At 34.2% G+C, this 11,151-nt stretch overlaps 1 protein-coding gene across 1 annotated transcript in view; it reads left to right on the top strand.

The window, feature by feature from the left end:
* LOC117122183 (gem-associated protein 5-like) overlaps positions 1 to 11,151 on the top strand; it is a 32,117-nt gene that overhangs the window by 1,085 nt on the left and 19,881 nt on the right. The window contains exons 2-13 of the mRNA XM_033267691.1: positions 118 to 299; positions 1,586 to 1,737; positions 2,754 to 3,003; positions 3,579 to 3,738; positions 4,813 to 5,025; positions 5,968 to 6,053; positions 6,593 to 6,669; positions 7,570 to 7,610; positions 8,863 to 8,936; positions 9,128 to 9,491; positions 10,172 to 10,346; positions 10,496 to 10,876. Coding sequence (XP_033123582.1) covers positions 118 to 299; positions 1,586 to 1,737; positions 2,754 to 3,003; positions 3,579 to 3,738; positions 4,813 to 5,025; positions 5,968 to 6,053; positions 6,593 to 6,669; positions 7,570 to 7,610; positions 8,863 to 8,936; positions 9,128 to 9,491; positions 10,172 to 10,346; positions 10,496 to 10,876 — 2,155 coding nt within the window. The remainder of the gene's footprint in view (positions 1 to 117; positions 300 to 1,585; positions 1,738 to 2,753; positions 3,004 to 3,578; positions 3,739 to 4,812; positions 5,026 to 5,967; positions 6,054 to 6,592; positions 6,670 to 7,569; positions 7,611 to 8,862; positions 8,937 to 9,127; positions 9,492 to 10,171; positions 10,347 to 10,495; positions 10,877 to 11,151) is intronic.

Below are 11,151 nucleotides of genomic sequence, written 5' to 3'. Positions count from 1 at the left end.
AAAAAAAAAAAAAAAAAATCAATATTAAAAAATATTGGTACTATAAAAATATTTTCTATGAAATAATATTATTTCCCCCTGGGCCCTAATTTGTATTTATTTCATTTAATGTTTTAGGATAAACCAACAGCAATGGACTGGTCTCCACTTGGAAAGGATCTAATAGTAACTGGAGATGAGAAAGGAACTATTCTTTGCTGGAATTTCATTGACATGAAAGTGAAATCTTTCACTCCAGAACATGGCCACATATTCTGTCTCAGTTGCAGTCCACACAATGTTGGAGATGTTGTTGTTGGGTAAATTTAAAGATATAGGCCTACTGCTATGGAACCCCAAAAGGACAAACCACAAGTGGTGCAGTGCAAAAGTCAAGTTGCTGTGCGAAGTCAAGTGGCGCAGGGCAAAACTAAAGTGGCACCGTGCAAAACTAAAGTGGCGCAGTGCAAACCTAAAGGTGGTGCAGTGCAAAACTAAAGTGGCGCAGTGCAAACTCAACCACTTTACTTTTGCACCACACCACTTGTGATTTGTCCTTTTGGCATTCCATATATTGGCTGCATGCCAAAAAAAAAATAGTAGACCTCAAAATTTATGTTGAAAAAATGTTGAAAAGCTCATTTGAAATTATCAAATATAAAGTTAATAACTCCAAACAGAGGCAGATCAAAAACCTGTTTTACTACTGTAACAAAAATTTATTACAAACCAATCTAAGGGTCTACTTACGTTAATAAAGGAAAGATGTAATTTACATGTCCATTAGTTGACAGAAAAACATTTTTCTTTTCTTTCTTGTATTTTTAATTGTAAGTTAAAATACAAATTAAGCAATTTAAATATGGAATCAAAGTTTGCTCATGACAGAATATCTTTAGTAAAATAATGTGCTCTTTATAGTTTTTGTATAATAATATGGGAAAGCAAACATCATAAAATAAAAATGTGTTTTTGTCTAGTAAAAATTAAAGACTAAGGGTTTAAAGATAATTTAAAAACGCTCATGGAACTAAAAATAAACAAAATATTCCATTAATGTCAGTTGAGGTAAAGCAAAATACGTGGTGTTGCTAAAGCACAGTGACCATAGAAAATCAGTGTCGGTTTGTATTTTTGTTTTTATTTGGTACTGTAGACTTCATGGTCAATCAACACTTAATACGTATCGTTCTAAAGTATGAGAATTAGCTTGAAAAGTGCCCCTTTCAAACATCATACAGATATTTGAGGCTTGAAAAAACTACGAATATAGGTAATGAAAGTGCACTTACCACAGAAAAAACTGCTGGCAGGCAACATACATGAAGACAATACATGAAGTTGGAGCTAAGAATAGACTCATTCAACAAAGAAGAAATAGAAGTTAACCACTCTATTTTATCCATTTTTAGGTCAAGGTCCAGTTACATGTTAACCTGTTAACTACGCTGTATGGAATCCCATTTTATCAGTCTATTAATAGCTGCCATTGATTATAGAACAAAACGGAGGTTTAGAAACAAAACCATGGATAGTTACCAAGGTCTGTTATTACAGTTAATATCCAAGAAGATAACTTTTTAATTTCCATCATTTTCTTCTACAGATACAAAAGTGGAATTGTATTAGTTGTCAACATTGGTAAGAGAGGTGGTATCATACATAAGCTCAGAGGTCATGATGATGAAGTACATTGTGTTGTTTGGTGTCCAATTCCAGGAGAAGACATAACAATTACGAAAGGATCACCAGGTTCAGGTAAGGAAGCAGATAAACAATGTGCACCTTCCAAGTCTTTCATCTTCTCACACATGATGGCCTGCAAATATAATTGTTGTGCCTCAGTCTGACATTGAAACTATGTTTATAAAATGCCTTTAGCACAAATTGTTACTGTACACTACATAGCCCACCATTAATCACCTGGAGATAAAATAAACCCCAATATTTTTTGCTTCAGACAACAACCACTTTACTCTATTATAGGCCCACTATAGCCACTGTACACCATAGCTCAACAGTTGCTCTGAGCAGGAAATGCATGTTTTCCAGCCCTGCATGATGTCCATTCCGTGATACATAGAAAGTAGATTTGTTGCTGCGAAGCAGCCAATTCATATTCTTGACAGCAATTTGACCTCTGAAAGGTCATTGTCAAAAAACAAGGGCCTAATGGCTCGCTGGCTCACACTTGCGATGTCTCGCACTTGTGATCAAATAACACACTGGCTCGCACTTTGGCAACACTCTTTGGCAGTCAACTCGCCCCTAGAAAACCCGCCCTTGGAAACTTGCCCCATAAAAAAATGTACACTTCCTAGACCATGCAATCTTCAAAGTAAAAATTGTAACCTTTGGTAATCAACTACATTTCCCACATACATAGAAATTTTTGAAACTTTATTAAAAAAAACCTAAACCATAATTCACCACTATAGACACTTTTTGACAAAAATGAATTACGACTTTGTTACCCAATGAGAAGTGTTGTAATATAGACAATAGGTCGTGTCTCATATTATTTGTTATAGTTTTATTATTCATTATTTTCACTTGACTCGCATAAATAATTTTGTTCGAAGAACATTTATATGCAGTTTTACTTCGCAGCACTTCACTTGCAATTTGCAATTTCTAGTTATAATAGATATCAGTGACCATTTTTCGATAGATAAATTGATAAAAAATACTGATGTTTTCAGCGTAAGATGCAGGAACACTACCTCTCACCCAAACGCTCAGCTCAGCTTAGTCTTTTTCTAATTTTTTTTCAGTACACAGTGAAGACCAGCAAACATCTCCAAATACAAATGGGTGTCTTCTTGCTTCTTCAAGTCGGGATAGAACCATTCGCGTGTGGAATATGAGCCAGGGAAAAGCTGTCATGACCCTTAGATTACCATCTAGAGTCGGTGGCTTTCGGGCTAGAGAGAAGATAGAGGAGGACCCTAGGAGAAGCAGAGTGTGGTTGACCCTTTACTGGCCTAAGAATGCACCACGACGTTTCATATCAAGTTCGCATTCGTAAGTTTATTTGCATTGGGGATGAATTGGTTAGAACAGTCAAAAGGCTGTGGTGGCCAATACCTAGTGGTTAAGTCGTACATTTATGTGTTCAAAATCTGTACTGTGTAACCTGTTATCAAGAAAGCTTTTCCAATATCGCCCAAGTGTACTGGAAGTGGAGTTATTTTTAGTTTTGATAAAAAATCCTGTTGTCCCAGGAGTTGAACCAAGGACCTTATCTTAAAATGTTTACCCTCAAGCATTCAACTCCATTCAAAAATTTTTTTTTTTTCTATTCTTTTGTTCCAAATGCGTGCCTCCTGTTAAAACTTAAAACTTATTCAAAGAGAATGAAACATTAATAAAAGATAACTGCCATTACATTGATAGTAATTTTACATATTTACTTTTTTATTTTATTATTTTTTAACTATATTTTTTATTAAACTCTTGTGTATTGTTATAAATTATTTTATAAAGAGCGGTAATGCTTTATTTATAATTTTATTACCTAATTTTCATATTTTTTAAAGTTTGTTCTTATATTTTTAAAAAATGTTTTTAAATGATTTTTTTTGTTTTTCTGCTATCAGAGGGGACATGCTGTCCTGGGACTTGTGTAAACCAGGTAAAAACAAATGGGATGTATTTGGTCAGGCAGATGGTGTCTGTCATACACGGATTGTGTTCAACATCAGTTTTGGAGGCGATCCTGCTTCAAAGACGTTTATCACAACATCAATGGATAGACAGGTAATGGTATAACATGTCCGACTCGACTATGAATAGATTAAACTACAATACTTTAAAATCTGTATGCAACAGTAATATGGTTTTTTAGTTTGTGACATGTATGCAATAGCTTAATAAAAACACAAGGCAGAAAAGAACGAAACATTAACAAGAAACAAGAACTAAATTAAGCAAGAAACACAAGATCTAACAACATTATACATAGTAAAATACATAAAAAAGCAAAATAATAATTATAATAAAAATTGTACATACAGTAAACTGTCCATTTTACGTACCCCTTGGTACCAAGGGGTGTTCGTAAATCGAAAAATTTGTAAACTAGATCAGGTGTCAGTTTCTAATACATTGGCCTAGCTATCCCCTGCCATTGAGCGACCATGCCTAGCACAAACCGACAGTGCAGCAGCGTGGTCTACTGCACTAGAGCATAGCTGAATTTACCTTCGATAAAAACCAAATTATTTTAATCGTCATTCTTCCACAAATATTATTTTAACTCTTATTTAAACATCTGTATGTTTTATGGACTTTTCTATTGTGTTCTTCCTAGTTGTTATATCGCCAAATTGTGTTGTTTACATGCATTTTGCGATCATATCTAAAGGCATTCACAATGTCAATAAGTTGCTGACCCCAACACTCAAGTTTGTCATCGTAAACATGTGCGCTCAATCCGACGACACTTGCGTTGGTAGTTCATTGTTTTGGTTAGGTTTATTACATTAATAGTGATTATTATACAGGAAATAGAAGAAAAGATCGAACTATTAATAAATAATACAACTTGATTTTATTAAGAAAAATATACATTATCACTTTGTAAAACGTGCGCAATAGGACTTTTTTACGGTAATAATTGGTCGATGATGACGTCATTTGGGGCAAAGACCATTCGTAAAATCAACGTTCGTAAAATGGACGTTTTACTGTATTAGGCTTAGAGTAATTATTATAGGCATATATTCAATAATTATTTACAAATCATTGAATTTTTAATTCTAGACAAAATTCTACAAAAAAATGTAATTTATTAGCAATCCATTAATAGGTTTATTGAAAAATAATTGACAGATAATAAAATGGAACATGGACAGCTTGCAGTCTGAGTGGAATATGCCATCTTTGGGTGGTTTTATGTACTGTCTGGCCACTTCACCTCTAGACCCTGGACGACTAGCCATAGGATCTGGTGACAATTTAATCCGAGTCTGGAATACGTCATCTCTCGGCAATCAGCATGATATCACAACATTTTGGCAAGGCATCAAGTCAAAGGTCACGGCTGTAAGTATGAAACTATACACCAATAAACAGTTGTTATTTGTAGGTAGTAGTATTAAGTGATTTGAATCACTTAATCAATTAGAACAAATTGATACAAACTCAAATTATATTACCAAAAATTAAAGACATCAAAACAAAGTTTTATATATAGATTACACTGGTGGAAATTATATGTTTGAGTTGGTTCATTGCACCATATTTCTGTACATCAGGTGTGGGCATAAAAATCGGTTGGAGGGCCAAAGTAAATTTTGGATTTAACACCGAGGGCTGCACCCAAACTTTGATGTTTCCATTGAGCTTCCAAAAACCTCAAATCCCAGCTTTAACAGTAACAAACCACAGTGTGTTTGCTGTCAATACCATAGTGATTTAAATATGGTTGAAGAAAACAGCTCCATAAATATATGGAGATGAATAACGCCCCCCCCCCCGACCTGGGTTACCAATCACAGGGTCATGGGTTAATTTCTGTCACAACCAAAACAACTCCACTCCCTAATGAATAAATGAGATTTAGTTTATGTAGAGCATCTTGGATTTATTTTTTGTCTTGTGAAAAGTTTCGTTGTTTGGCATATCTTTGTCCTTGGGCCTAAAATATATATATAAATAAACATCTCACAGTTCTTCTTTCTCTGTTGTATTAATGGACAAATGGACAGTTAAAGTATTCTTTCTGGAATTTTATTATATATATCTTTCCATTGGAGTTGGTTTAAGCAGGATTTTGCTTATAAAGTTCATCTTTGATATTCCGGTGGACTCTAATAAGAGAATGAATGGGCCATTTAACAAAATCTCTAAACGATATTGAATTTGCATCTTTTTTCTACGATTGATTTGCCTAGGCATTTGCTGGTTTCAATGAATCTCTTTTTATGCATTATAGTGAAAATATTTGAATGACTAAATTCTTATTCTGTGTGGACTTTGTTTCAGTTGGCATGGCATCCTAAAATTGAAGGGTGGTTGGCTTATGGCACTGATGATGGCAGAGTTGGTATACATGATGTGTTTGCCAACAGGTAAATGAACATTAAACTTAAAAACCTTCGTACAGTTACTACTATTTATGCAGGCATTGGAAAGGGGTATGCATACAGTATTATGTAATTAATTTAGAAAGTCTCAAAATACTAATATTTACCTGTGTTTTGGGAAAAATACAATGTGTAAAATCTGTCAATTTCTACAAGTACTAGTACAGTTCAAGTGTTTTCAGTCGAGCATGATCATTCAGCATACAACAACTAATATATTCAACATAAATAATTTGAAATAACATTCAAATCCAAGTACTTGAGTGGAGTTGAATAGCTTGGTGGTTAAGAAACATGCCTTCCAATCCCAGGGAAAAAGTCCTGCAACCTGTCAGTTGCAGGACTTTTTCTCACGATCAAAAAGCATCATGTGTGTATGTTTGTCTTGTGTGTCGTGGACTGTTTTATGTGTACTGGGCCCTCTGGGAGAACAGTAATGTGTTACTGAAGAGGAAACCCAGTATAAAGAACAAATAAATTAAAAACAATACTTTTTAATGACAGTTATGTGTTTTTTATTGTAGACCGCCTAGATTGTCAAGTACCTATCATAAAAGGACTGTATATCGTGTTTGCTGGGGACCAGTGTGCTCAAAGACAAGTGAGTAACATTTCCACCTTCTCTTATTGTACTTAGAATTGGCTTGAATGTAGGTAAAAAGACCCCCAATAAATATGGTTCCAATGAGTAAAATAGCCCCAGTATTAAAAATATGGATAAAAAGATGGTAAGCAATTAAGATTAATTTACCTTGGTCGTTTATCTGAGTCTATTTTTAGCACACATGAGAAGGCACATCAAGATATATGATATATGACCGGCTCTGACAGTACACGCCGTTTGTCTCAATTTCTGATTTCCCACAAGCACCCAAAACATTCAAGAATCAGAATTTTGAAAATTTTCTGGTTTTTTTTGCATATTATAAAAGAAAATATATAAAAGAATATTTATTCAAAATAGTAGTCACTAAATCAAAATGAAAAGTATATTAAAATTATTTTTAAAATACAAATCTTAATAATAAACTGTTTATTTTGAAATCTTTGGAAGCTGTTTTCTCAAACATACATGAATGATATTCAATGAATTAAATAAATACTGAACTGTTTGAAAAAGAATTAATTCAGAATCTAAACAACAACACATCACGGCTGAATTGCACGATACTCACAGTGAAACATTATATAAATTATAATCTGAATTATTAATTTTGCAAGATGAACATCAACAATTAAATTAAACATTTAAAATACATCAAATATTAAAAAGTAAAAATGAATAAAAACACAGGCAACATTATAAAGTTAAAATGAATTAATGAAAGTCAGTTTAAGGAACTCACCTGCTGCGGGACTGGAGCAGTGTCCTGGACAGGAGTGCGCTACTGCTGCTGGGTAGACACTGACTGTGCTAATCCTAGGTGTAGGTGTAGGACTTATAAACAAACAAGTCAAGTCATCGGACTGATATACGCTGTCTCTTATACACATCTTGCAGTTAATATTAATCACATTATTTCAGATACAAATAGTATCACGGTAATGTACTGCATAAGATGTATTATTTATGTGGTTAGAGCATTACATATAGATGCAAGGCCTATTTTTACAGAGCACGACAGTAGTATGTGACAGCGACTAAATCATGACTATGACGATGACTAGAGAATGTTACAGCTTCTATAAATAGAAATATAATTCCTGCTGAACGCCATATCGCCTTCTCGCAATGTTAAGCATAATTAGTGTAGATTGCCACTAGTCATGTCATTGTAAGGTTAAATTTTGTTGTCGCTTTCCACTGTTGTGGTCTGTGTAATAAAGCCTTTATACTGCATTTTAAAGCATCTGTGGTCACAGTGTACACAAGCAGCAGACAACAATGATCACAAATTAAAATGTGTCTGAAGTAAACAAAATCTGTATATTTGCAATACCATTTTTCTGCAGTTCCAGATATGCGATAAATTCTATAAAAAAAACAAACTATACCATATATAAATTATATTAAGGCACAGTAAAATTTCAAGTATTATAATGTTAAAATTTGGTTTATGTTTAATCAATCCACTGTTTTGGAAGGGTACACTTTCACTTTTCGAGAAAAATAGAGTTAAAATTTGCATTTTTGTAATTGGCAACAAATTGTCATACCCTTCTGAAATTTTACATTACTCTATATCTATAGACAATATGATTATATGTAAAATTTTAATTACAACAATTGGTGTATTGGAAAGTTGCACATATACACTGTTTTACCTTGAAAACATTAAGAATTGTCAGGCATGGTATTGCAGGTTATTTTTGGAATTTATCACATGTCTGGGGCAGTCATATAAATTATCTAGCTTGTGCATACACATGTGTTAGAAATGTTAATATGAAAACACCATCAACCAGTTGATTTTGCTGTGCTAGACCAACCCCCCCCCCACCCGCTCAAAAGAATATTTTAATACAGTTCCGAGGCAAAGCAACGTATCTTCATCGTAGATACGTTGTTTTGCCCAGTAAGCTTGCAGTTACGTTGTTCTAGTAAGGAAAGTCACTAGATTTTAAGTTTTATGTAAAGTGGTGCTATCTCCGAAATGACTCATTGTTGAGATCTGAAATTTTCACAGGTTATTCACGAGTGCTTAATATACTCCCAAGTTATATTACGTGTACTGTATCTCAAAATCGATAAAAATTCAAGTTACGTTATTTTGACTTGGGACAGCTGTGCCATTCTGTACAATTATGACAGGTATTCACACCACTAGTTGCATTTTTTTGTTTTTTTCAACAGCACATTCTACCACAAAGGACTGAGTTGTCATGGAGACCAGATGGTGATGCTGTTGCAATAGGCAATGAAGATGGGTCAGTAATTTTAAAATTCAGGTTGTTTTATTTTCAAATTATTTTTTTGTGAATTTTTGGATAGGTTGTGTTGGTGTTCTTTGTAAATACATGTAGTCTAGTTAAGAATATTACTACAATATTTTTTCCTGATTGTCAAAGTTCTAGCCAATCGGAATCATCAGCTGATCAATCGAACCAATTTTTTGCAGATCTATTGAACTATTCCAAGCACCAAATCTTCTTCAAATTTGCACCATCTTTGCTCAACACAAGTTAATTAACTGCCTGCAATGGTTTCCTGATTGTCGAAGTTCTAGCCAATTGGAATCATCAGCTGATCAATCGAACCAATCAGAGAAAAGTTTTTGGTTAGCCTCTGGATCTAGTGAGCCAATGATTCATGTTTATGATCTAAAGGGCTCCCTTATTTGCAAAACATTAAAACAGTGTAACAAACAAATAACCAACAGTTTTTGTGTACTTCATGGCCATACAATGAAAGTTACAGATTTGTCATGGAACCCTGCAAGAAATGGATATCTTGCTTCAGCATCTTATGATGGCACTGTACAAGTAAGAAATAATAATAGTAATTTATATTGAGAGAGTGGTGGTATAGAGAGGTGATGTTGCTTAAATGATAGTAGTAGTTGCCATGACTACAATTGCGGTGAAGACAGCGATGATGCGTAAGATGTTATGGTGATAATTGATAATAATATAAGATATTATGATAATGATGATTAGATTGTTCAATTAATTCAGATGATGAGCCATTTAATAAAACTCCTCTCCTGAATATAAACAGAGCAATCTACTATATTTGTAACAGTGAAGATATTCTGAACAATTTACTGTACTTTGCAGAACCATCTATATAGTTCACTACAAATATTAACTAGATAGTGGTTATACTAATACTGTTGATTGATGTAGTGGAACTTTTTTTGTTTTTTTTTGTTGATGACCTGAAAGCATGTGTACTGTAGTTTTTAAATCTTAAAATCATGATAAGTGTATCCGTTTGGTTGTCCTCCACTTTTCCCCATTGTCCCTCATGTTTTTATTGTATTCAAGATTTTATTGTCTGTAGATTCTTTTTTAGTAATTTTTAGTGTTCAACTTCAATTTATACTGTATTTGATCAAATAGCAATAAAGTATTATCGTATCGTATCGTATTGGATACAAGTTTAACAAAAAAGGTAAATATATCTTTAAGAAAGTGGTATCTCTGAGCCTGATTTTGAACAGGTTTGGGATGTTGTGAACAAGGGAAAGCCAATTGCTAACTTCCGTGGTCATTCTGGACGTGTGCTGGCTGTGGAGTGGAGTGTTTTAGATGAAGATTCCATTTGCAGTGGAGGCGATGACTTCACATTAATGAGGTGGAATGTATCGAAGCAACAACATACTAACCCTCCAAAAAGTAAGAAAGCACAAATGTGACAAGTTTCCACATATCCAGACAAAGTTAACATCCATGGTATTAACAAATGACCAGGGACAAAAAAGAAAGCACTATTTCTATTTGAAATTTGTTACCTATGTAATCTAAAATATTTTTTGATTTGGCAGACAAGAAAGAAGCTCAGCAGATGATATACTCCAGACCTAAAGGAAAAACAAAGCGCAAGAAAGAGAAAAAAGGGTTTGAAAAAAGTGAACAAAACACAAACAAGGAAGAAAGCAGTGTTTCAAAACCACCAAGTGAAATGACATTTGATGAACTCCTTGAACAGCGGAAGAAAGAAATTCTCCAGGAAAAGTTGGAGAGCGAGGAAAATATGATGGCAGCAAATCAAGAAGGACCACAAACAACCCTTAATTCTTCAACTGTAGAGGGCAACAGACAAATAGACCAGCAAGCACTAAAAGACATCAGGGATGGAATTGGAGCCGGTGGTGACATGTCAGGAAAACATGCAGTGGAGCTCTTGACATGTAAACCTAAAAAAAGTAAGAAGGATCCACCACAAGATGGTGGCGAAAAAGGGCACTCACCCCCTGGAGGCATTAACAAAATATATATACCTGTAGATTGGAGTTGGGTTAGTGGTGAGATGCTTGCCTTCTAATACCAGGGTGTTTGGTTCAATTCTTGTATCAGCGCAGGACTTTTTTTCACAACAATTAACGTAAGAATGTGGCAGTTTTGAGAATTCAAGCGTCATTCATTTATTTAAGAGGGCCCCTGAATATCAGCCAACTCGGGATATGCTGGTATGCATGGT

This window comes from Anneissia japonica, unplaced genomic scaffold, assembly GCF_011630105.1.
Source record: "Anneissia japonica isolate Jap-2015-1 unplaced genomic scaffold, ASM1163010v1 scaffold6_len129433_cov155, whole genome shotgun sequence".
NCBI lineage: Eukaryota > Metazoa > Echinodermata > Crinoidea > Comatulida > Comatulidae > Anneissia > Anneissia japonica.
Note: the sequence above shows the minus strand (reverse complement) of the source record. Positions and strands in the feature narration are given on the sequence as shown.